The sequence below is a fragment of the Caretta caretta genome, chromosome 5 (genome assembly GCF_965140235.1).
Source record: "Caretta caretta isolate rCarCar2 chromosome 5, rCarCar1.hap1, whole genome shotgun sequence".
NCBI classification, from domain to species: Eukaryota; Metazoa; Chordata; order Testudines; family Cheloniidae; genus Caretta; species Caretta caretta.
The window spans coordinates 135,746,932-135,771,867 of record NC_134210.1 but is presented as its reverse complement, the minus strand read 5'-3'; the positions used below and the strand labels follow the sequence as shown (position 1 = coordinate 135,771,867).

Below are 24,936 nucleotides of genomic sequence, written 5' to 3'. Positions count from 1 at the left end.
GGTGACATCAATTTTATATACCCTGATTTCAGGGCTCATTGGCGAGGGCAACCATCTGGTTTCTATTGGCCATCTGCCAGATTGCTCTCAGCTGTCAGGTTTCTCAGTTTGCTGCTTCTGTTGATATCCAGTAGATGGCATCAATGTGTGACAAATTTCTTTGAGGCGTTGTGCCAAAGTGCTAGGTATGAAAGCCTGAGTCATCAAATCGGGCAAACAGATTGGAGCTGACTAAGAAGAACTGTGCCTAATTTGCGAGTGGGGCAGGGCAGAAAGGATAACTAAGCCATTAGCCAGAGCCCACCAATAGGCACAGGAAGGAAGTAAAAAGGGGGAAGCAGACAGTAAGAGAGGGAGAGAGATTGCTCGCCGCTGCTTGTTAAATACAAGCAGGCTGCAGATTCTTAAGGGGCAAGATGCACTTGCTTTACAGCTTGGAATCCCCAGGTGTTTCATACGCAGGCTAGAAATCCCTTTAGCCTGGGTCTAACACTTCCCCCAGTTCAGTCTTTGTTCCTCAGATGTTTCCAGGTGGCTTCTTGGGTGGGAAGTGAAGAACCACAAATGATGTCACTCCCCCACCACGACCTTATACAGCTTTTGCATATGGCGGGAACCCTTTGTTCCCAAAGCTTGGTTCCCAGACCAGTCTGTGGAAAAATACTGACATCCCAAGATGGAGTCCAGAGACATGTGGTCTCATCACATGACCTTGTAGCGTCATAGCAGCCATTACTTGGAGGCTGTCTGTAACCTTTTCAGGAAGGCTCCCCAGGTGGGAGTTAAGCTTCTCCTAAGGCCTATCATTTTTTCCTAATGGCCCATTGCCCTGAATAGGCCCTTCCCCACCCAGCTATCTAGACTGAAAGCATCTTGTCTAGTGGGCATTACCCAGGTGTAACTACATTTGAAATACAGATACATACTAAATACTCATAACTTCAGATACAAAAATGATACATGCATACAAATAGAATAATCATATTCAGCAAATCATAACTTTTCCAATGACCCCTCACATGACTTAGCATGCATAAAATGCATCATAGTTATGCTATAACCATATCATAATAATATCACTATGAAGAATATCAGGTGCAGTGCCCCATGAGTAATGGGGAATATGTAAACATGATGAAAAATCTGATGGGAAAATGGGTGAGGGGGGGAAAGGGTTTCAAGCTTTGAAGAAATGTTTGACTTTGTTGCTCTGTAGCATTTCCTTAGCGTATATAAAGATGATGTGAAACTGTGTCTATTGGACAAAAATCTGAAAAGTGTGGATGAGATGCCATCTCTAGCTGATGCCTTTGGGTAGACCCAGGCATGTACTGGGAGCAAACCACAGAAAGAAGGACTTAAACCTGGTGGGAAGCCAAAACTATTCCTCTAATCCCCATCCCAAATCTCTTGTGAAAACCGAAGAACCCAGAAGGGGCTACCACTGTAATTCCATTGATCACCTGAGGAATAAATGCCCCGTGCTAGGAGGAAGCTGATGATACTCGTTAAAAAAAATGATGTTTTCATTAAATTTGTGACTGAACTCCTTAGGGGAGAATTGTACGTCTCCTGCTCCATGGTTTTACCCGCATTCTGCCATATATTTTGTGTTATAGCAGTCTCAGGTGACAACCCAGCATATGTTGTTCGATTTAAGAATACTTTCACTGCAGATTTGACAAAATGCAAAGACGGTACCAATGTGAGATTTCTATAGATAGCTACAGCACTCAAACCAAGATTTAACAGTCTGAAGTGCGTTTCAAAATCTGAGAAGGATGAGGGTGGAACATGCTGTCAGAAGTCTTAACAGAGCAACACTGTGATGTGGAAACTACAGAACCCAAACCACCAAAAAAGAAAATTAACCTTCTGCTGGAGACATCTGACTCAGATGATGAAAATGTACGTGCATTGGTCTGCGCTGCTTTGGACTGTTATTGAGCAGAAGTCATCATCAGCATGGAAGCTTGTCCTCTGGAATGGTGGACGAAGCATGAAGGTGCATATGAATATTTAGTATATCTGGCACATAAATACTTTGCAACGCCTACTACAACAGTGCCATGCAAACTCCTGGTCTCACTTTCAGGTGACATTGTAAATAAGAAGCAGGCAGCATTATCACCCATAAATGTAAACAAACTTCTTTGTCTTAGTGATTGGCTGAACAAGAAGTAGGACTGAGTGGACCTGTAGGCTCTAAAGTTTTACATTGTTTTATTTTTGAGTACAGTTATGTTAAAAAAATGTACATTTGTAAGTTGCACTTTCACGATAAGTGGCACTGCAGTACTTGTATGAGGTGAATTGCAAAATATGATTTTTTCTTTTTTACAGTGCAAATATTTGTAGTAAAAATAATACAAAGTGAGCACTGTACACTTTGTATTCTGTTGTAATTGAAATCAATATCTTTGAAAATGTAGAAAACACCCCAAAATATTTAAATAAATGGTATTCTATTATTCTTTAACAATGCAATTAAAACTGCTATTAGTTACAACTATTTTTTAATCTTGTAATTGTGATTAATTTTTTTAATTGTTTGACAGCCCTATTTAAAATCTATCTTTCTCTAGTGTGACAAAGTTCCTCCTCTACCTTGGTGGGTCCTGCACTTATTGGTGGATTTTCTCGCCTCAGAGGTTCACAGCAGCCCTCAGTTTGGCCACTTTCGTGGCTCGAATCTGCCATTCACTCAGTTAGCCTCATCACTGGCCAGCATGGGGAAAGGAAGAAGAACAATCCCCGCAGTCTCTGCTGATCTACCTAGTGGATCGGGGAAAAGGCCAGAGATCTTCTCTCTGGTGGAACCCACAGTCCAGTTCAACTCCTCCGGATCAAGTAGGGAGTTGGAGGGATGGGGGGAACCCAGGCCCGCCCTCTACTCCGGGTTCCAGCCCAGGGCCCTGTGGAATGCAGCTGTCTATGGTGTTTCCTGTAACAGCTGCGTGACAGCTACAACTCCCTGGGCTATTTCCCCATGGCCTCCTCCCAACACCTTCTTTATTCTCACCACAGGACCTTCCTCCTGATGTCTGATAATACTTGTTCTCCTCAGTCCTCCAATAGTATGCATTCTCACTCTCAGCTCCTAGCAACTCTTGCTCCCAGCTCCTCACATGCGCACCACAAACTGAAGTGAGCTGCTTTTTAAGCCCAGGTGCCCTGATTAGCCTGCCTTAATTGATTCTAGCAGCTTCTTGATTGGTGTTCTAATCAACCTGTCTGCCTTAATTGTTTCCAGAAAGTTCCTGAATGTTCTGGAACCTTCCCTGTTACCTTACCAAGGGAAAAGGGACCTACTTAACCTGGGGCTAATATATCTGCCTTCTATCACTCTCCTGTAGCCATCTGGCCTGACCCTGTCACACTAGTTAATAAATCTGTTTCTCCATCACTGCCAATTTTAAAATCAAGATTGGATTTTTTCCTTCTGCTCTAGGAATTATTTTGGGGAAGTTCCCTGGCCTGTATTGTAGTCAGATTAGATTATCAGAATGGTCCCTTCTGGCCTTGGAATCTATGACTAAGAGAGATGGAAGGCTCATCCATGAGTAAATTATAGGAGGCTTTGGTTTGAGAAACTAACAATAGTTGGAAAATTCTTGACTCAAGCACCAGAGAGCTTTCCTTTCCTGGGAATTGTGTGTCTTAAGCTTTAGTTTAATTATGCTCCCCAGACAAATGTCTCACCTTTGGGATCCCACTATTGACTCTCGTTGCCTTTAGCTCCTGAGAGGAAGCAAAGGTTTGGAATATGCATAAAGGTCATAGAAGAGCCATATAATTTAGTTTGTTCTCCCCAGATAGTTAAAAGGGCAGAAAAAGAGAGAAGTTGTTAAGAAAATATTTTCAAGGCATATTTTAATGTCTGTGCATTTTATAGTGGAGATATCGCTATGTGCCTGCAAGTCAATGGGCTGCTCCTAGTTTCTCTCCTTTGAGAATAATCCACAACTGTCTGCACTGACAGTGTGCTTGGCCTGGATCTTAGTGATAGGATGGCTCACTGTGGAATAAAGACTCTGCTGCTATTTGCTGTTTAGGTGAAAATCTGGGATATCCCCAGACATTTACTAACAAGGAACATCACCAGTGCGAGGAAGGAGCTTCTGGGTCATGCTCGAAGGGTGGGACTCATTGAATGGCATCCTACGGCCAGCAACATTCTCTTCAGTACTGGTTATGATTATAAGGTGAGTCAGCTTTGCCCTGTGGGACCAGACCCTCCTCTCTGACCTGCTGCGGGGCAGAATGTGTGGCTCAGGCCCATGGGAGGGACCCAGAGGGTGCATCTGCAGGGAGAGGGTGCCCATACTTGCTTTGTTTCTTCACAATCAGTTTTGTTTGTACTCCTACGTGTAGTTGCTTTCTGTAACAGGCCATTGTATGAGGAGAGCCCTCCTGGAGTCAGCGCTACCCTACTGTGTAGGTCACCCCCACCTGGGGCAAAGGATGTAGAGGCTGGGTTTGTACAGATACCTGTGCTGCTGGTCCTGGTTGCAGGGGCAAAAGTTGGGGTTCCCCAAGCAGAGTGGGCTCACCCCAGCCCTCTCGGGGTGAGGGAGTAGTCTGGCTCTTGGGCATTCCAGCCAGTCTCTCTATCAAAAGAGCAGGGCAGACAAGGAAATGTTTTCCCCAGGACAGCCATATTATAGTTGTAAGCTGGGGCAAAGCATGCTGGGAAATAAGGGGAGTATATAAACACTAGCTTTTCAAGAGATGGAGAGACTGGGAGGCAGGCAGACTGCATTGCAGGTCTGGTGTAGGGCAGAGAATGGAAATTCCAAGTCATGGCAGATTTCAAGATTTTGAAATTTGTTTTAATTTCAGTTAAGAACAAAACCTGGAAGATTTGAAATATTTCACAAAAGAAAATTCAGAAAAAAATGTTTTCGGATTGATCAGAACGTTTTGTGTCAATTTCAACTTTTTTATTTATGTTCTAATATAACACAATATAATTATAACACCATTATATTGTTGAGAAAGGAAAATGGAAATGTTTCATTCTGAAGATGTCAAAACAGGATATTGCAATGTCATCTGAACTTTTTCCCCCTTTTTTTCTCCAAACCAAAACTTTGGGCTAAATCAACCCACTTTTGCAAAGTGTTTTGATATTGACAGAACACAGTCCTGTCCGAGTCCCTCCAGCATCCCGAAAGTGAGCTCCCTTTTTGTGTTCTGGCTGCTGCTTTGTATGCCTTTGAGTAGAGGTGGCTTTGAAGTGGTTTGTGTAACCTGTGGGACTGCAGGCCCTGGCTGTGGTTTTAATTAGATACCATGGGCAGAGGGACACGGGTACAAGCTCCAAAAAGGAGCCTTTTGAACTTTCCCGACTTTCAGTGACCCTCTCCTTTCCTCTAAGTGTCTGTCCACACTGCAGTCACAGAGTTGACTGATGCTCCTGTAGCCGTACCCCCATGGGCGACGAACACGTGGTTCCAGCATTTGGGGAGACCAGCCTGAGCGCCGGAAGCTCCCCGGTGCCTGGACCGTGGCCCCTCCTCCCAGAGGCCCTGCTCCCACTCAGCCCGCTCCCGCAAGGCCCTCCTGCCTGCCGCTTGCCTCGTCCCTCTTCTCCTCCACCCCCTGCCCCCTGAGGCCTCCACCGCCTGCCGATTCCATCCACCACCACCCCCGAGACCCTATCGCCCGCTGAGTCCCCCCTCTTCCCCCAGAGACCCCATCTCCATCCGCTGCCCATTGAGTCCCTCCTCCCCTCCCCCAAGACCCCACCACCTGCCAAGTCCTTCCACGCACCCACCAAACCCCCCCCACCTGCCGCTGCCAAGTCTCTCCTCTCCTCCACCCCCTCCACCGTGCCCCCCCTGCCCACTGCTCGCCTACTCCCTCCACCCACCCTGAGACTGCACCGCGAGCCGCTCGGGGGAGGAGGCCATGGGGGTGGGGGAGGGAGGGTGGAGGAGAGGAAGGAGTTGGGAGTCAGCAAGTGCTGTGGCAAGTGGGGGGCCCTAAGGAGGGTGGAAGAGGGGAGAAACAGCAAACGGCGAGTGGCAGGGGTCTCTTGGGGGAGGAGAGGAGGGACTCAGCAAGAAGCTGCAAGCGGTGGGGGCCGTGGGGGAGGGGTGGAGCAGGGACAGGGAGGGGTGGAGTGTGGGTGGGGCCACAGAGGGAAACTGGGGGGGCCTCGGGAGCAGAGTGCAGGCAGGGCCACCACAGCCCAGGCATCCGCACACTCAGAGGCGGCAGGTTGGGAGCTGCGCTGCAGGGTAGCTTACCCACAGCAGCACGGACTTCGCACCGGCCAGCCACTCAAGTCCAAGTCCTGGGCGGCCTTGCCCAGCCTGCACTGCTATAGCATCACAGCCCTAGGGACTCGCACGAGTTCCATGAAAACTAGTGGGGGGCATGTCACCCCTCTGATTGCAGTGCAGAAAAGCCTCGAGGAGTCACAACCCGCATGACGTTCACTTCCCCAGCGTCTGGTTGTAGGTTTAGTTCTCGTTAATGTTAATGGCTGCTGTTCATTCTCCCTGTTTGCCCCTGCAACAGTTCCCCACGCAATAAAAAGTCCCCTGGAAATGAGCATGTCAGCTCTTTGAGGCGGAGAGCGTGTCTTTGACACACTGCTCTAAGGTACTAAGCATGCTCTTGCAGGCCATAGTCAAACCGTTAGTGATCATAATAATTATATGGGTAAAGAAGGTGCGAGTTCACGGGGGCACACTGTTCCAGCACTTCACTCCCATCTCTTCAGGGGAGCAGTCATTTGGCGTGCAGTGTTGTACTTGCTGACTGTCAAAGGGGCTGGTTTGAGGGAAAGGTGATGAAAATTTGTTTCTTTGCCTCAGATAATGATCTGGAACCTCGACACAAAGGAGCCCGTAATTCAAAATCCGGTGAAGACAATCAGCTGTCATAAGGACGTGATCCTCTCCATGTCATTCAACACAGACGGCAGCCTGTTAGCCACTGCCTGCCGGGACAGGAAGATACGGCTCATTGACCCGCGGTCAGGAGCAGTCCTACAGGTATCCAGGGTTAAATAGCTTGGTCCACAGTGAGTCTGACTGTAAGAGCTCTTTCTTCTTCGAGTGCTTGTTCATGTCGATTCCAGTCAGCTGTGTGTGCACGCATGCACAGTAGCCGGAAGATTTTTCCCACAGTACCATCGGTTGGGTCAGTGCCCCCAGGAGTCGAGACCTTCATGGCACCTAACATAGAGCCCTGCCGACCTGCCACCCCCTCAGTGCCTTCTTACCACCAATGACGGTAGGCTGGAACTTCCTGTAGCCCTTGCTTAGCAAGCGCTTTCAGCTCCAGTTGTTTGTACGTAGTTTATCTTCGGAGTTAGTGATTAGAGTCGTTGTGGGGTCCCCACCCCTGTTCTGACTCCCCGGAGCCGTGGTGTGCCGCGGTCCCTGGGGTTTAAAAGCTGCGTGGTCTGCTTGAAGCGCACGCCAAAGAGCGATCCTCACTCCTCGTGTTTATGGTGCCTAGGGGAGGGTCACCAAAAGGGTCGCTGTAAGATCTGCCACGAGTTCCGCCCTAGAGCTCTTAAAGAAAAGGAGCAGCGGCTAAAAGTGATCCTCATGGAGGCCGCTCTACACCCCCATTCGGACCCGGGCTCAGGGGACCCGCTCTGAACACGTCCTTGTCAACGCGGAGTGCCCCGGCGCCGTCATCGAGTTCGGTGCCGAGAAAGGACTCGTCCCGGGACGCTCGGCACCCGCACGGCACCTCCCGAGGCCCAGCGGAGAGCAGGCACTGCTCTCACTCGCCGGTGCCTCAGAAGAAAAAGAAGCCGGACAGTCGTCACCTCTGGCTAAATCTAAGGTAGGGAGACCCCAGGCGGGCCACAGCCCGAGATTCCCCATTAGAGCTGCTTCGTCTCCTGCTCAGCTGAGGAAAGTTGAGTCAGGCCCCCCCCACGTTCACTGGTCCCTACGGGCCAGCAGCTGCCGCTTCCTTCAATGCTGGAAGCTTTTGAAGCTGCTCGGGATCTGCTGCACCTTATGGCGCCGTTCTCATCCCCTAGGAGGAAGGAACCTCCGGCGCTGGCAATCTCACCCCGCCCCCAGGTGCAGTCGAGGGAAGCCGGCAGTGATGTCCAGGCATTCCCCCTCTCCACGTCCTTCGACATCGGCCCACTCGGACAGAGAGCCTAGTCGCTTCCCAAGCTCTCGACGCTCAATGCACTGAAGTTCGGCTCCTCCGTGGTCTTCAGTCTTGGAAACCTCTGAGTCGGAGTCTGACTCCTACCACTCTCGGGGGAGTAGGAGACGACAATCGAGGTCAAGGTGAGCCAGGCGAAAGCTCCAGACGTGGTTCGGCACCGGCTCCACCGGCGGTTGACTGCCCTGGCCCTGACAGGTGCTCCATCGGCACTGACATTCCCCGACTGTCGCGGGACCCCTTGGGAGCTGATGGCAGGGAGCATCTGCTGCTTATAGGGGCTTCCTCTGCCTTGTCTCCGGACGAGGCATTGGTGGGCGCAGTCATAGCCTTGGCGCTGGAGGACAACAGGGTGCTACACCAGTTGCTGCAAAGGGTCTGGGCATTAAGGCTGAAGAGGTGGTCAAGGAGGCTGATCCCAAGGTGGATACCCTCGCTCCCTCAGGTCCTTCTCCTATTTCCCTACCACTTATTAAAACTATTGTGGACACCACCAAGATCCTATGGCAGACCCCAGCTTCCTTACCACCCACTGCCAAGTGGAACGAGAGGCGTTATTTCGCGCTCTCCAAGGGTTACGAACATTTGTACTCCCACCCACCTCCCAACTCTCTTGTTGTGGACGCTGCTAATCAGCGTGAACAGCAGGGTTTCCAGGGGCCCTCCCCTAAAAACAGGGAGGCTAAGTGACTCGACCTTTTTGGGAGAAAAGTCTACTCTACAGGGGGTCTGCAGCTCCGTATCTCAAACCAGCAGGCCATCGTCAGCAGGTACTCTTATAACACCTGTGCAGCGATGGCCAAATTTGTGGAGCTCCTCCCTTCAGACTTCCGAGTCAAGTTCTTGGCCTTGGTGGAGGAGGGAAAACTAGCCTCCCGGGCTTCCCTCCAGGCCTCATTGGACGGTGAGGATGCCGCCACTAGGGTCATGGCTGCTGGGGTGGCCATGAGAAGGGGCTCCTGGCCCCAAGTATCGGGGCTCCCTTACGAGGTCCAGCAAACTATTCAGGACCTCCCATTTGAAGATGTGACTCTTTTCTCTGAAAAGACAGACAAGAGGCTTCATAGCCTGAAAGACTCATGAGCCACCCTCCAGTCTTTGGCCCTGCACACTCCTACCACACTTTAGGTCGCAACCTCCTCTGAGGTTCTATCAGCAGAACCGCCAGGAAGGTTCCCAGAGGAGGAAAAGGAGTGGCAGGAAAAGACAACACCTATCCTCAGGCCAGGGATCTGGCCAATCCAAACCACCTTCTGGCCTGAAAGAGGCCTTTTGAAGGTGGTTGAGGACAGGCGCACCAGATCCCCAACTGGATCCACCCCACCTTACCTTCTCATCCCGACTGTCCCCTTTCTACTGTGCATGGTCCTGAATCACCTCGGACTGCTGGGTGCTCCACAGTAGAGAGGGGTCACTCGACCCAATCGGGGCTACCTCCTCCATCTGAAGCAGCGGGGCTTTCGTTGTCATCAGTAAGGGTGCCACTTAGCAGCCATCTCGGCCTTCTGCCTGGGTGCGGAGGGCCGCTCTGTGTTTGCTAACTCTATGGTCAGCCGGTTCTTAAAAGGGCTCGACAGGCTATACTGTAATGTGCATCAGCCTGTCCCTGCCTGGGACCTCAATCTGGTCCTTTCTAGGCTCATGAGACCCCCCTTTGAACCTTTAAAGACATGCACCCTGCTCTCCCTCTCTTACAAGGTGACGTTCCTGGTAGCGATAACCTCGGCCAGGAGGGTGTCTGAGCTCAGGGCCCTGGTGTCCGACCCTCCCTACGCTGTGTTCTGTAAGGACAAGGTGCAGCTCAGGCCCCATCCTGCTTTCCTCCCGAAGGTTGTGTCACAGTTTCACATCAACCAGGACATCTTTCTCCTGGTATTCTACCCTAAGCCACTTTCCAGCGGCAGGGAGCAGAGGCTCCATTCTCTGGATGTCCGCAGGGCGCTACCCTTTTACGTCGAGAGAACAAAGCCGTTCAGAAAATCGGTCCAGTTATTCATGTCAGTGGTGGACAGAATGAAAGGACTGCCTGTGTCGTCACAAGGCATTTCGTCATGGATCACGTCCTGTGTTTGTGAGCGCTACAACCTGGCAGGGGTCCTGCACCTCCGATCTCTGCACACTCCACCAGGGCGCAGGCTTCATCAACAGCGTTCCTGGGTCAGGTTCCCACTCAGGAAATGTGCAGGACAGCGATTTGGTCCTCCATCCACACTTTCGCCACGCGCTATGCAATTACCCAGCAGGCCAGAGACGACGCGGCCTTCAGAAAAGTGCTTCAATCAGTGGAAGACTCCGACCCCATCTCCTGAACTTGGGTTTGTGAGTCCCCGATTGGAATCAACATGAACAAGCACATGAAGAAGAAAAAACGGTTACTCACTTCTCGTAACTGTTGTTCTTCGAGATGTGTTGTTCGTGGCCATTCCAATACCCACCCTCCTGCCCCTCTGTCGGAGTAGCCGGCAAGAAAGAACTGAGGGGGTGGTGGGTCAGCAGGGCTCTATATTGAGCGCCATGAAGGCTTCAGGGGGCTCCAGACCGGCCCGACGGAGGCTGCTAGGGGAAAAATCTTCCGGCTATCCTGCACGTGTGCGCGCGCACACCTGATTGGAATGGACACGAACGACACATCTCGAAGACCAACAGGTACGAGAAGGTGAGTCACCGTCTTTTCTCTTCCGCACTGATGTATTCCAGGTGGGGATGGCTGCTTCTGTGGGCAGCATTGCACAAGGGGCCAGGTGGAGGCAGGATATGTGACTTGGGCTGATGTGGGGAATTTTGGAGCGGATTATTCAGCGTGCTCCGTCTGAGCCCCAGTCCAGCGCCCTGGTGTTCCAGAGCGGCCGGGCTAAACCCTCCAGTTAAACTGGAGTTCGTCTGTGGAGCAGTGCATGCCAGCCGCAGCGTAGCCCTGTCCATCTGTGAGGAAGAGGGGCAAATTCTTTCAAAAGAGATTAAATTGGAAATGTGTCCATGATGTGTCCCAACGTGGTGCTGCAAGTTCCTCCAGCAGAGGCCTGGATGAAACGGAGCCTGCTTCCAAGAGGAAATCAATTGGATGCTGTTGCTCTAATCTCTAGCAGCCATTTCTCAGCCTCTCTCAACACAGCTTGGTGTGACTTGCTCGTCTTGACAGCCTGGCTGCTGCTTTTGGACAGTCCTTAGCATGTGAAGTAATGTCGTGCTGCCTTACAGCAGCACTCCTTCCCCACCGGCAGAATAAACCTGGAAACCGCAACAGAAACAGAGTGACTGGGGCGAAACGCTGCTCTCCTCTGTGAGCTCGCACATCCCGGGGCCATGCTTTGTTAGAACGGATCTCATGGTGTCTGTCAAGGGTCTCCAGCAGCAGATCTCCCTCTGCATGCTAACAGCTACTGGCTGCCACCCAGGAGAGGCAAACAGCACTGTGCTCAGTATCTGAATTTACACCCTGAATTCACTGCTTTGCAGTCGTCTACTTCTCGGAAGGGAAAACATAAAGATTTCCGTTCTCCTATGCACCCCTGCCTCATCCCCTCACCTGACTGGTTCCCGTAACACCTCATGCCACTCTTGCCTGTCTGCCTTTCTTATGCTCACCCCAGCCTCCTGCTTCTTGCCCACCTCATCCCCTCATTCTCTCACTCCCCCCTGAAATTCACCATGTTTGGGTTAGTTTCCCACCTAGACACTATGGTGCGTGGTGTCCTGGGAATAGATGGCAAGGGATCCAGGTCTGTGTTGCCCCCTTGCCAGTGTCTGTTTGAATAGTCCTCTCTGACTCGGTGGGAGAGATTGCAGGGCCACACTGTGCAAGTACACAAAAGCTTCTACATTAAAACCCATAACTAGCCGCAGCCTACGTAACATTTCTGCTGGCAGGGTAGCAATATTCTGGCATGTGGCTCCTGCAAGCTGCAGCCGCTAGAGGGCCCCATGGTCTCCCTCTTATGCACTCCAGCGCAGTGTAAAGCTGATCGCTGGGCTTTTCACAAAGGCCCCAGGGGGGCTGGGCCTCTTGCTGCCCTCTGTGCCACACTGCTGCCATTGTTGCAGCAGGGCAAGCAGCCCAGCCCTGTACGACTAGGGTTGCCAACTTTTTAATTGCAGAAAACTGAACACCCTTGCCCTGCCCCCTGCCCCACCCTTTCCTCAAGGCCCTGCCCCTTCTCCAAGGCCCTGCCACCCGCTCACTCCATCCCCCTCCCTCTGTAGCTCACTCTTCACATCCTTGCTCACTCGCTCATTTTCACCGGGCTGGGGTAGGGGGTTGGTGTGCAGGAGGGGTTTGGAGGGTGGGCCTGAGGGGTTTGGAGTGTGGGAGGGGGCTCTGGGCTGGGGAAGGTGATTGGGGTGTGGGAGGGGGTGAAGGCTCTGGGGTGGGGCTGGGGATGAAGGGCTTGGAGTGCAGGAGGGAGCTCCCAGGTAGAGCCGAGGGGTTCAGAGTATGGGAGAGGGCTCAGAGATGGGGCAGGGTGTTGGGGCGCAGAAGGAGGTTCAGGGTGTGGGCTCCAGGCGGTGCTGACCTCAGGCAGCTCCTGGGAAGTGGTGACATGTCCCTCCAGCTCCTGGGCGGCAAGGGGGCTCCATGTGCCACCAGCCCCTGCAGGCGCCACCTGCACAGCTCCCATTGGCTGCAGTTCCTGGCCAATGGGAGCTCTGGAGCCAGCACTCAGGGTGGTGTCCTGGAGCAGGGGGCGGACAGCACGTGGAGCCCCCCTGGCTGCACCTCTGCTTAGGAGCCGGAGGGACATGGCTGCTTCCCAGGAGCTGGGCATGGAGCCTGCCTGCCCTGCTAGCACTGTGGCCAACCAGATTTTTAGCATCCTGATCAGCTGTGCTGATGGGAGCTGCCAGGATCCCTTTTTGACTGGGAGTTCCGGTTGAAAACCAGATGCCTGGCAACCCTACGTGCGACCTGCACTCCCATTGCTGCAGCGGGGCAAGCAACCCAGCCCCATGTGACCTGCGCTGCCGTTGCTGGCAGATGTGCAGTGAGATCCTCATTCGGTGGGGCTTCAGGAGAAGGGGGCAGTTCGTGCCTTTTCTGCTCCGAAAACTCAAATAAGCTTTGGATAGCAATGAGAAAAAAAAGGTCTCCCCATGCCTGGATTTCCCATGTGACCATGACAGTAATGTGCTGTGTGTCTCCTGACAGGAAGCCAGCTGCAAGTCTCACAGAGTGAATAAAGTTTTGTTTCTAGGAAACATGAAAAAGCTGCTCTCTACTGGAACATCCCGCTGGAATAGCAGGCAAATTGCACTATGGGAGCAGGTGAGTCAGAATCAGCAATCCCGCCATAGATTGCCCAGTTTTCCTCACAATTGGGATTCCTCATTACTTTCACTTTAACCCGTGTGCCTGCCAAATACCCAAGAATTAATTTGTAGCTAAGTTCCAAGCTGGTCTGTCAAGCTAAAAACTCTTAGGTGGATCCTGGCTTTTGTGTATAAAATGTTATTAAATAGAAACTAATTGGTGAAGAAGCAAGGCAGGCTGAGAGCATGGCAATAATGCAAACAGAAATGGAAGCAATCTTCTAGCATTGGAAGGGGTGCCTAGTATGGGAGGGAGCAGTTTCAAAGGAGCTATGGGCCGGCAGCAGGCGGACGGGAGCAGCACGTCCATACTCCAGACCTGCAATAAGAAGTGTAAAGAGTCTTCTGCGTATCCCTCCCTCCGTGGCCATGGGCCCGCTCAGAACTGCCCTCCCTCCCACAAATCCAGTGGGAGCAACAGTGGGACTCAGGGTCAGATGCTCTAGGGCATTTTCAGGCATGGCACTAAGGTTCTGAGAGCGGCTGTTTCTCTCTCCTTTGACATGCCCAGGGTGATCTTTCTGTGCCTTTAGTTGAGGAGGATCTGGATGGCTCCTCCGGGCTGCTGTTCCCGTTCTATGACTCTGACACTCGCATGCTGTATGTGGTGAGCAAGGTAAGTGCTTTTTCTTTGAATTAACATCAACGCCACCAATTCTGTTCCCAACTACGCTGCTTTTATGCCATTGGCTTCAGTGGAGTTACTCCTGATTTACACTTGCTTGAGTGAGATGAGAATCACGCCATTATGCTTTAACTGAAGGTCCCCAATGAAGCAATAAGACACTTATTGGATAATAGACAGATACTAACTGTGAATCAGGTCTTCAGTATTAACTGCAAAATCACATATTGCCAGGACATCCCACAGTCTTTGCCAAAGATGAGCAAAAAAAGTAGCAGGAAAAGACTTCACTTGCACTCACTAAAAGTGAGGCTGAAAAGATGGGATTTCACTCTGCTCTTAAAAGCCTTTGGGGCTCACTTGTCCAAGTATGGATCACAAATTGCTGTGCATTGTCTAGTCTGGTACGCATTTGGGGTCCACATGTTCTCCTGTTTGGCTCATTATATGACAGGCAGAAAAAAGTGCTTTCGTGTGTTGATCTGAAAGTTCCCAAAGTCCTGATGTGTCTAGCTCTTTAATCCTTACCCCACGCGCAAACAAGCCTAACACTAACACTAGGCACATGAGCTAGCTGCCTTTGTGGGAGTGAAGTCCAGCATGCTCAGGAGTACTTGACATGTCAGGGCCCAGGTGAGCAAAGGTCTGTCAGCTTCTGTCCCCTCTCTTTGTAGGGCCTGAGAATCAAATAATAGAGATACGTCTACCCCAAACTGAGCTGCACCCCCATGTAGTGGGCAGCCCAGGGCAGAGGCACTGCTGAACACCTAAAATCCAGAATCATAGAAATGTAGGGCTGGAAGGGACCTCACAAAGTCATCGAGTCCAGCCCCTACGCTGAGGCAGGACCAAATATACCTAGGCCATCCCTGACAGGTGTTTTGTCCAACGTGTTCTTAAAAACCTCCAATGAGGGGGATTCCACAACCTCCCTTGGAAGCCTGTTCCAGAGCTTAACTGTCCTTAGAGTTAGCAAGTTTTTCCTAATATCGAACCAAAATCTCCCTTGCTGCAGATTAAGCCCGTTACTTCTTGTCCTACCTTCAGTGGACATGGAGAACAATTAATCAGTCTTCTTTATAACCGCCTTTAACATGTTTGAAGGCTGTGATCAGGTCCTGCCTCAGTCTTTTGCAAGACTAATCATGTCCAGTTTCTTTAACCTTTCCTTATAGGTCAGGTTTTCTAAACAGTTGAGCATTTTTGTTTCTCTCCTTTGGACTCTGGCAACTCAGAGTTTAACAGTTTACTCCAGCTGAGGCCCCACCAGTGCCCCATAGAGGTGGATTGTTACCTCCTGGTATCTTACTTATGACACTCCTGTTAATACCCCCTGGAATATTAGCCTTTTTCACAACTGCATCACATTGTTGACTCATATTCAATTTGTGATCCACTGTAACCCCCGGATCCTTTTCAGCAATAGCCATCGTTCACCATCTAGCCAGTTATTCTCCATTTTGTAGTTGTGCTTTTGATTTCCCTTCCTAAGTGTAGTACTATAAATCAATGATACACCTTCACCTGGAATACTGGCTTCCATTTTGGTCACTCTCTGACTAAAAGGACATAACAGATAGATATAAAAGGGGTTCAGAGACCAGTGGAGGAAAAATGTTAGAGGCCAGGAAAATACTTTTATATGGAAGGAGACTGGAAAGATTGGGACGGTTTAGTTTAGAGAGGAAACAAATACAAGGTAATATGATAGCGCTTTAAAAGACCAATGGGCATTAGAGAAGGTAAACCAGGTGACCACCTTGGGCTCCCCCTCTTCTGCAGGGGCTAAGCAATGCCCTGTGTTCTCTCTTGTCATCTCTAGGGAGATGGGAACATACGATACTATGAGATAAGCTCTGAGAAGCCGCATCTGAACTACCTGATGGAATACCGCTCCCATCTACCACAGAAAGGAATCGGTGAGTTTTTATCATATAGGTGTCATCTCACTAGGGGCCCAATCTCACACCCTGAGGGAATCCAGTGGGAGTGTAGGACTGGCCCAAAATACCATGGGTTTTGGTGAGAAGACAGGGGGCCCAGTTCTGCTCTCACTCAGTGTTACACTGTTGTAAATCACAGATCCATAGACTCCTAAAATCAAAAGGGATTGTTATGATCATCTAATCTGATCCCCACCAGAACCCAGCCAGAAAACCTTGCCCAGTGAGCCCTGCAGTCGTCCCTGTCCCTCCCCTCCCACCCCCAAGAGCTCCCAGCTGAGCTAGAGCGGATCTTTTAGAAAGTCATCCAGTCTTGATATAAAGACTGCAAATGATGGAAAATCCCCCATATCTTTGGGAAACTGCTTCAGTGGCTATTTACCCCTGCTGTTAAAATGTGCATCTTATTCCTAGTTTGAACTTTGCTGACTTTGCTTCCAGTCTGGGATCTCCTTGTGCTTTTGCCTGCTACACTAAAGAGCTCTCCAGTATCAGCCATCTTCTCCTCAAGCAGGGACTTACAGACAGTGTTTAAATAGTCTTTTAACCATCTTTTCGATAGGCTAATTAGATTGAACTGATGCCTCTAATGGAAAGCTTGGTTCCCAGTCCTCAGATTATTCCTATGGCTCTTCCCTAAATCTTCCTCAATTTTAAATCTGGGGCAATGGTATCCCCAGTGATGTGTACAGAAGTAACAGCACTGCCCTATTGCTACATGATATTCCCCTGTTATCATGTCTCAGGACTACATTAGCTTTTTAGGCCACATCCTGGTACTTGGAGCACGTGTTCAGTTGGTTTCCAGCATGACCCCTAAGTTCTTTTCAGCATCACTGCTTCCCCGTCCATCTGACTTTGTTCCTAGGTGTAAGACCTTGCTTTTGGCTATATTAAGACACAGTTTACTGCAAGCCAGGTTGGTTTGTAGAACTGCCCTCTCCTTACCGTTATTTACCATTCCACCAATTGTGTCATCTGTAAATTTTACCTGCAAGGATTTTATAACTTCTTCCAGATCATTGTTTAAAATAGTGAATAGAATTGGGCTGAGAACTCATGCCCGTGGAGCCCCACTGGAAGCACACCACTGGGTGACAGTTTTCCATTTGCAATTGCTTTTGAGATCTATCAGTTAGCCAGTTTTTCATCTATTCAATATATGCCATATTGATTTTGTATAGTGCTAGCTTTTAATCGGAATAGCATGTGGTACTAAGTCAGAGACCTCTCACGACTTTCAGTACATCAACACAATTACCTTTATCAGCCTAACTTGTAACCTCATCAAGAAATGCTGTCAAATGTATTTGTCAAGAAGACCTTTCCAGTATTACCAAAATCTAGTCCACTGAATGTAGCGGGGGAAATATACACTGAGCTGACTTTGGGGTCAAGACAAGGAGCAGCCACCTTTTAAATCAGATCAAATGCGCCTTAGACAGGAGGATTTATTAACATTAAAAGTAAATGAAGCTGCTCTAAACACTCAGCAGTAGTTCAGGACTAAAGAAGGCTCATCAGTGGAGGACTTAGGGCCACATCCAGCCCCAGCCAAACATCTGTACAAAGGCAGAGCCATGCTGCCGAGCAGGTTGCAGCCTGCCCCACCCTGCTTCTTGCTGTTTTCTTGGGTGTGTTTTTCCAGTTACTACTGCAACTGGCTAATTGCCTGGCATGGCTATTGCACCCTGGAGTCTGCGAGCAGGGATCTGGCCACCCCAGCCACCTCTCCCTTGGATGTGCTCTGAAACAAATGTGGGGACTTGTTGTGTGGGCTAATGTTTGTTCTGCACTGCCATGGAGGTGAGTGGGGCTGCGGGCGCACTGGGCTGCGGGAGCACTGCATTGTTCACCACCTTGCAGACTGGGTAGTCAGGACTGTGCATTTGTTGCAGGATGCAGACTGACAGGGCTGCTCCAATGGCCTCCTTTGATCACCTGCTGCATTGCCCAACCCTCTCTGCTCCCCTGAGGCACAGTGCAGGGTCTGCTGCTGGAGACTTTAGATCTTCTCCAGAGGATGATGTAGTGGTCTGAGCCTCAGCTCTGCAATCCCCACATCTCTGGCAGAGCCAGCTCAGTCCTTCATCTTTCTGATGCAGACTGAATGAGTCTCCTGCAGGGCAGGAATGTGCAGTGTCAGGCACTGGCTGCTATGCATGGATGTTAAGGTCATTGGCCTGATGGGCTCTCACATGCAGGGTGCAAATCAGGGTGTAACTCCATTAAGATGAGTGCAGTTACACCAGTATAAAACTGACAAGAGTGAGAGGAGAATCAACCCCCGCAGTTAGAGAGAGTTTTGCATTGAGGCACTTGGTGACAATCTGGAGTGGCTGAAAGCTGGGCCAGTCCCAGTTACTCCAATTAAAATATACTTATCTCCTGTTGGACTCTTAGCTCTTAAAATGATCCTTATGCAAGAAGGGGCAATGCTTAAAATTGTAGCACACTGTGGTTACATTTCAAGGCAATTATTCTTAGTAAAATTACAGAACTACCTCCGGGTTTGTGCTGTCTGCAGATAATCTCCACAGGCAAAATAATACCACAGGTCTGTACAGACAGGTTTCTGGCTTTTGCTCCTGCCACCTACTTTGAATTGCTCATTAGATGCTGTGGCCAGGGCACCTGTTCCATGCTACACTGGATCAACACTTGAGGAAGCCAGCATCTCATCATGGAGTACACATTCATCTTCCCCAAGCACTGCTTTCTGCAGCGTCTAGTTGAATCGAGTGGCAGCAGGAGAAGGATGCTGGTTTATATAGTGCGTAGCTCAGACAGCTTCCAAAGTCAGGCAGAGCTGGGGCAAGGACCATGCCCAGAAACACACAGCTGCCATGTTATGCTCAGTAATAGCACACGAAGCCTGGGAGATTAAACTCTTCTTACTGAGAGCTCGATTTTGACTAGCCCTAATGTGCCCATGTAGGGAGGTATAATAACCCTCCCCCACTCACACACACAGCTCCCCTGCTTGACCAAAGCAGACTTCATGCAGCTGCTGTGCCCCCAGGAACAAGTGAATGGAGAGGGGCAGGAAGTGGTCAGAGCCTTGACTCCACCCTCCAGAATGTATGGAAGTGCTCCCCAGTACCATGTGAGAGAGCTTGCCCACACATAGTCTCTAGTACTCATGGTCTCTAGTACTCAGAGACTGGCTTCAGCCCTGAAGCAGGAGGTTTAAGAGCCCTGCCAAAATGTGTTTTACCATTAAAACTTGGGAGTTTCTTATTGGCCATAAAGAAGGCTAGTCCTTCTTGCTAAATTCTGGGTCTCAGTGGCTTCCTGTGGCAATGAGTTCCTGTCATGGGGCCCTCACTCCTTGGGGCTGCTTTGGGGATTCGCTCTCTTCCAGGTGCAATGCCTTGACCTGTTGTCCCCTCCTTCACTCTGCAGCCCCACTCTCACGCCAGGAGCTGCAGCTTCCTCTTAGTGACTTGCCACTCCAGCCAGGTTGCTGTGTGCTTTTCCCACCCACTCTGCCAGTGGCTAGTAGGGGAACCTGGGCCCACCCACAAATCCAGGTTCCAAGCCAGGCACCCTACAGCACTCAGCCAAGACCTGCTCAGTCCCCAACCTTGATGCTCTCTCCCTGGGCTGCTTCCTACTTGCCTCCCACAGGTTTTTTTCTCCACCTGCCTCTCTTCTGGGAATGCCCTTCCCTCAGGGTCAGGCTCTTGGGGTCTTACTCTTTCCCTGGTGTAATGGGGTTGGCATCCACCTCTCGCCTGCACCCCTTAGTCAATGGTTTGTTCGGCAGGTCTTCAGTGACTCAGTCTTTATCTTCTCCTGGCCCTGGTATGGGGACGTACCCCCAGCAGCCAGCCAGGAGCTCCTTCTTAGCTCCCCTGGTCACTGCATGCACTGAGCTGTCTGTGGTCCCGCTGCTCTTCCAGCCAGGCCAGGAACCCAGGACTCTCTCTTCCAGGCCCAGACAGCAACTGACTGACCCTGTCTCTGCTGCCCCTCTGATTGGCTGCTTCCACTGCTTCCAAAAATCTTGGAGGATTTTTCTTCTGCTCCTCTCTGGGATTGGGTGTAGCAGGACCCTCAGGCCTTCAGCAGGGGGCCTCTGGGCCTAGTCCACCCTGTCCTACCTGCATTCCCTCCTTCCCTCTCTCATGCACAGAGGGTGGCTGTAGCCTTCCTCACTGCAGCCATCTCTGTTGGCCGCTTCCTGGCTTTATACTAGCCCAGCACATACCTGCTCAGCTGAGCTTCATGCTGCAGTCAGGGGTTGCTTCTCCAGCCTAATCCCCGCATGCGGGGTCCATCATAACTGGTCTTTTCCAGCTTCCGTAAGCCTTTCAGGGCTGTTGTGGGGTGAACGCAGGGCTAATCACAAGTTGTGGGAAGAAGTGTATCCTTTTTATCGGGTTTGAATTTCCCACTTTTCAATGCCATTGAATGTCCCCTTGGCCTTGCATTCTGAGACAGAGAAAACAGGACCTCCCCGTCGCACATCTCTGGGCCAGTCACTGTTTTATAGACTTCTGTCATGTTCCTCTCCAAAATAACAAACCCAGTCTGTTCAGTCACTCCTCATAGGGGAGTGTTTCCAGGCCCTTGATCATACACCCTCATTTCTGTGGAGCGAAAAAGGAAATTCTGCATGCATAACATTAATTTCTGTGCAAAAGCTGCATGGGCAGTAGCTCAGAATTCCTCCAGGAATGTATAATGGTGCTAACACTTTCCTATCTCTACTGGAAATACTTTGCCTGATGCAACCTAGGAGTGCATCGGCCTTTTTCACAGCTACATCATATTGGCAGCTCATAGTCATCCTGTGATCAACCAATACATGCAGGTCTTCCTCCTCCTCTGTCACTTCCAATGTATACGTCCCCAGCTTATAGCAAAAATTTTTGTTGTTAGTCCCTAAGTGCATGACCTTGCAATTTGCTCTATTAAATTTCATCCTTTTTCTATTACTCCAGTTTTCAGGGTCCTCCAGATCTTCTTTAATGATATTCTGATCCTCCTCCATACTGGGAGTACCTCCCAACTTTGTGTCATTATGATGGAGTGTACAAATTCCACACTGAGCAACAAGGGCTTATTTTGGGCTCAGCCAGCCCTGCCCTGCCACATCTGCAGCAAATGCTCCATCTGCTGGAGGAATTAAAAGGCAGCAAATTAGCTCAGTTGGGGAGTAGCACTGAAGGTGAACAGACCTGCAGCCCACAGGTCCAGCAGAGCAGAGCAAAACGAAAGCTAAAGGCTCTGACGCGGCTGCCCAGAGGGGTCCTCCATGAAGAAAGGGAGGACCCTCTTTAGAGACAAGCAGAGAGGGAAGTATCGTGTGGCCCTGGACAGTGACGACTTCCTCCTGCTTCCTTGTGATTTGGATTTTCCCACCAGGCGAAGGCCTTGGACTGAAGTGACCCCAGGTGGGAAGATGAGAGGAAGAGGCTGAGGGAGAACAGCCTTAAGTAGTCTTGGTTGCCAGGTTACTGGTAGCCCAAGGGGCCCTGGGTCAGAGCCCAGTGGAGTGGGAGGGCTCTGACCTAGGGCCCTCCCCACCAGCAGTCTCAGGGCTAACCATGTAGGCCTGTTTCTCTTGTGGGCATCCAGGCCGCCATTATCAGGAATGTCCCTATATGGAGTACAGCTGTGGGCAAGTATGGACGGCAGGGAGCCGTGCCCGGAAGCACGCTCCAGCAAAACTAACAGTTCCTGTACAAATAAATGGGACTGAGGTAATAGGTCTAGTAGCCTCGGGGTGTGAGCAAACACTTGGTCCGGGACGACCTGGTCCCCAACCCTGAAGCCCTTGGAGAGACCATCTTCCTGTAGTACATTCATGGGGATATTAAATCCTACCCCAGTGCCTGGGTAGAGGTCACCATAGGGGATAACATGAGACCCCTCGTAGTGGGGCAAGCCCCAACCCAAGCCTACCCTGTTATCTTGGGTCAGGATTGGGAGCACTTTTCTGACCTATTGAGGGGATGAAGACCTGTTCCTGGGAGCCCGGAGGAAGTGCCCGAGGGAACCAAGGCAGGGAGGGAACCCTTACCCGTGATCCTGCTGGGACTGGGTGAGGAGCAGGACCCCAGGGAGGGGGGTTCCCACGAGAGAGTGCTGCCAGAAGATCCACCAAATCAGGAGACGTTACAAACCCTGCTCCTGGAAGGGAGTTACTGACCCAAGAGATGGATTTTGTGGAGGACCAGAGGGAGGATAAGACCTTGACCCATGCATATGAACAATTCCCAGTGATTAACAGTGAGGTCATAGATCCCCACAGGGCTGTGCAGTACCCACACTTTGAGCTCCAAGAGGAATGCTTATATCAGCTGGAAAAGGACCATCGGACGGGGGAAATCCATTCACAACTCCTTGTCCCTCGGCCGTATAGGTGAGAAGTCATGCGATTGGCCCACGCCATCCCCTCCACAGGCCACCTTGGACGGGAGAAAACTCTGGTCCGGCTCTTAGACCGCTTCTTCTAGCCTGGCATACCTCAAGAAGTAAAAAACTTCTGCAACTCCTGCCCGGAATGCCAGCTAGTCAGGCCAAAAGGGGGGATGAAAGCCCCCCCTTGTCCCTCCTCCGGTCATCGATGTCCCCTTCAGATGAATTGGAAGAGATCTTGTCGGCCCCCTGGAAAAAAGTGCTGCCAGATCGAAACACCTATTGGTGATAACTGATTCTGCGACTCGCTATCCGGAGGCAATCCAGCTACGTAACACCAAAGCAAAGACTATTCCCATGGAACTTTTGAAAGTCTTTGCTCAAGTAGGAGTTCCCAAGGAGATTCTCACTGACCAAGGTACCAATTTCACATCCCGCTTGATGAAACAGGTCAGTGAGATTTTAAGAATAAAGAGCCTCCAGACCTCCATTTATCACCCGTGAACGGATAGCCTGGTTGAACGCTTCAACCGAACCCTGAAGCAGATGCTGAAAAGGTTTATGGCAAAAGACGTCCGCCATTGGGATCAATTGATCCCCCCCCCCCCGTTTGCCATTCAGGAAGTCCCGCAATCCTCTACAGGCTTCTCCCCATTTGAGCTCTTGTATGGGAGATGGCCCCGGGGAATCCTCGACCTGGTCCGGGAGATGTGGGAAGGACAAACTCTGAGAGCCCAGAATGTCCTACAGTACATGTTGAGACTTAGGGGGAGACTGGAGACTGTGGGAGCTGTGGTTAAAGAAAACCTCCTCACCGCCCAACAAACCCAGGAAGGCTCCTATAACAAGGGAACGCAGGTACGCACTTTCAGGCCAGGCAATCAGGTCCTCGTTCTACTCCCAAGTATGGAGTCTAAACTATTGGCCAAGTGGCAGGGGCCGTATGAAATTGTGCACCAAGTCAGGCCAGTCAATTATGAGGTTAGACAACCTGACAAACGGAAACCCACCCAGGTCTATCACATCAACCTGCTGAAGGCATGGAAAGAACAAGAAAGTCTATTCATCAACCCTGTACCCCCCAGAACCAGAACTGGGGCCCCAAGTACCTTACGCCCTGTCCCCAGAGGCTATACAGAAGGGGGAACAACTTTGCCCTGAACAAGGAGCCCAGGTGCAGTGCCTAGTGAAAGCCTTCCCAATGGTGTTTTCCTCCCTACCACCTCACGCACCATCACATCCAAACTGAACCTGGACAGATCGTCCGGGAGAACCCCTGGCTGCTTCCCCGGAAAGTGCGTGAGGCGGTAAAACAGGAAGTCCAGACTATGTTGGAGCTTGGGGTCATTGAGGAATCCCACAGCGAGTGGCGAAGCCCTGTCATATTAGTCCCAAAGCCGGATGGCACCGTCTGGGTTTGCATTGATTTCAGAAAGGCTAATGTGATCTCCAGATTTGATGCCTACCCCATGCCCCATGTAGATGAATTACTAGACCGGCTGGGCGAAGATCAGTACATCACTACCTTAGAGTTAACAAAGGGGTATCGGCAAATCCCATTCACACCAGAATCGCAAGAAAAAAAACACTTTTGCCACTCCTTTCGGTCTTTACCAGTTTCGAACTATGCCCTTTGGACTCCATGGGGTATCTGCAACATTCCAGCGCCTTATGGACCAGGTGTTGCAGCCCCATAACTCATACTCTGCAGCCTATTTTGGTGATGTGGTCATCTAAGGCCGAACCTGGGAAGAACATCTGGCCCAACTGGCGGCTGTGTTCTGCTCCCTGCACAGGCTGGACTAACAGCAAATCCTGGAAAATGTACAATCGGGGAAGAGAAAACCATCTACCTGGGATACATTTTGGGGAAAGGCCAGATCCAGCCTCTTATAGATAAATTCCAAGCCCTCAAGGACACCCCATGACCTACCAACAAGAAACAGGTCAGGAGGTTTTCGGGACTGCTGGCTACTACTGCCAGTTTGTATTGAGGTTCTTGAAAATCGTGCTCCTCTCACTGATCTCATCATGAACGACAGCTCCAAGAAAGTACACTGGTCCAAAGCCTTTCAAGAATTGAAAGAACACCTCTGTATAGAACCAGTCTTATTCAGTCCAGACTTCTCCAAAGAATTTATTTTTCCGACAGATGCTTCCAATGTGGGACTCTGCGCTGGAAATAAAGAGGGAGGAACACCCAGTGCTCTATTTGAGCTGCAAGCTGTTCCCATGAGAACAAGCCTACTCTGTCATAGAAAATGGGCCATAGACTCGCTCCGATACTATCTCCTGGGAAACCCATTCAAGCTCATCACCGACAATGTCCTGTTAAGATGGCTAAACACCATGAAGGACACAAACCCCCGGCCTGATACGCTGGTACCTGTCTCTCCAGCTCTACGTGTTCCAAATTCAGCATCGAGATAGAAAAGCTCACCAGAATGCTGACTTCTTTTCTAGAGAAGGGGGGGAGCAATTGGATGGCCCCAACTCCCCTGGCTCCATCTTGAGGGGGAGAGGGTGTGTGACGGGGTGTACAAA

General features: G+C 50.6%; 1 protein-coding gene across 1 annotated transcript in view; it reads left to right on the top strand.

The window, feature by feature from the left end:
- The window catches only part of CORO2A (coronin 2A), an 89,837-nt gene that overhangs the window by 57,650 nt on the left and 7,251 nt on the right, over positions 1-24,936 (top strand). Inside the window, exons 4-8 of the mRNA XM_048849741.2 lie at positions 4,056-4,205; positions 6,828-7,007; positions 13,295-13,411; positions 13,967-14,071; positions 15,903-15,999. Coding sequence (XP_048705698.1) covers positions 4,056-4,205; positions 6,828-7,007; positions 13,295-13,411; positions 13,967-14,071; positions 15,903-15,999 — 649 coding nt within the window. The remainder of the gene's footprint in view (positions 1-4,055; positions 4,206-6,827; positions 7,008-13,294; positions 13,412-13,966; positions 14,072-15,902; positions 16,000-24,936) is intronic.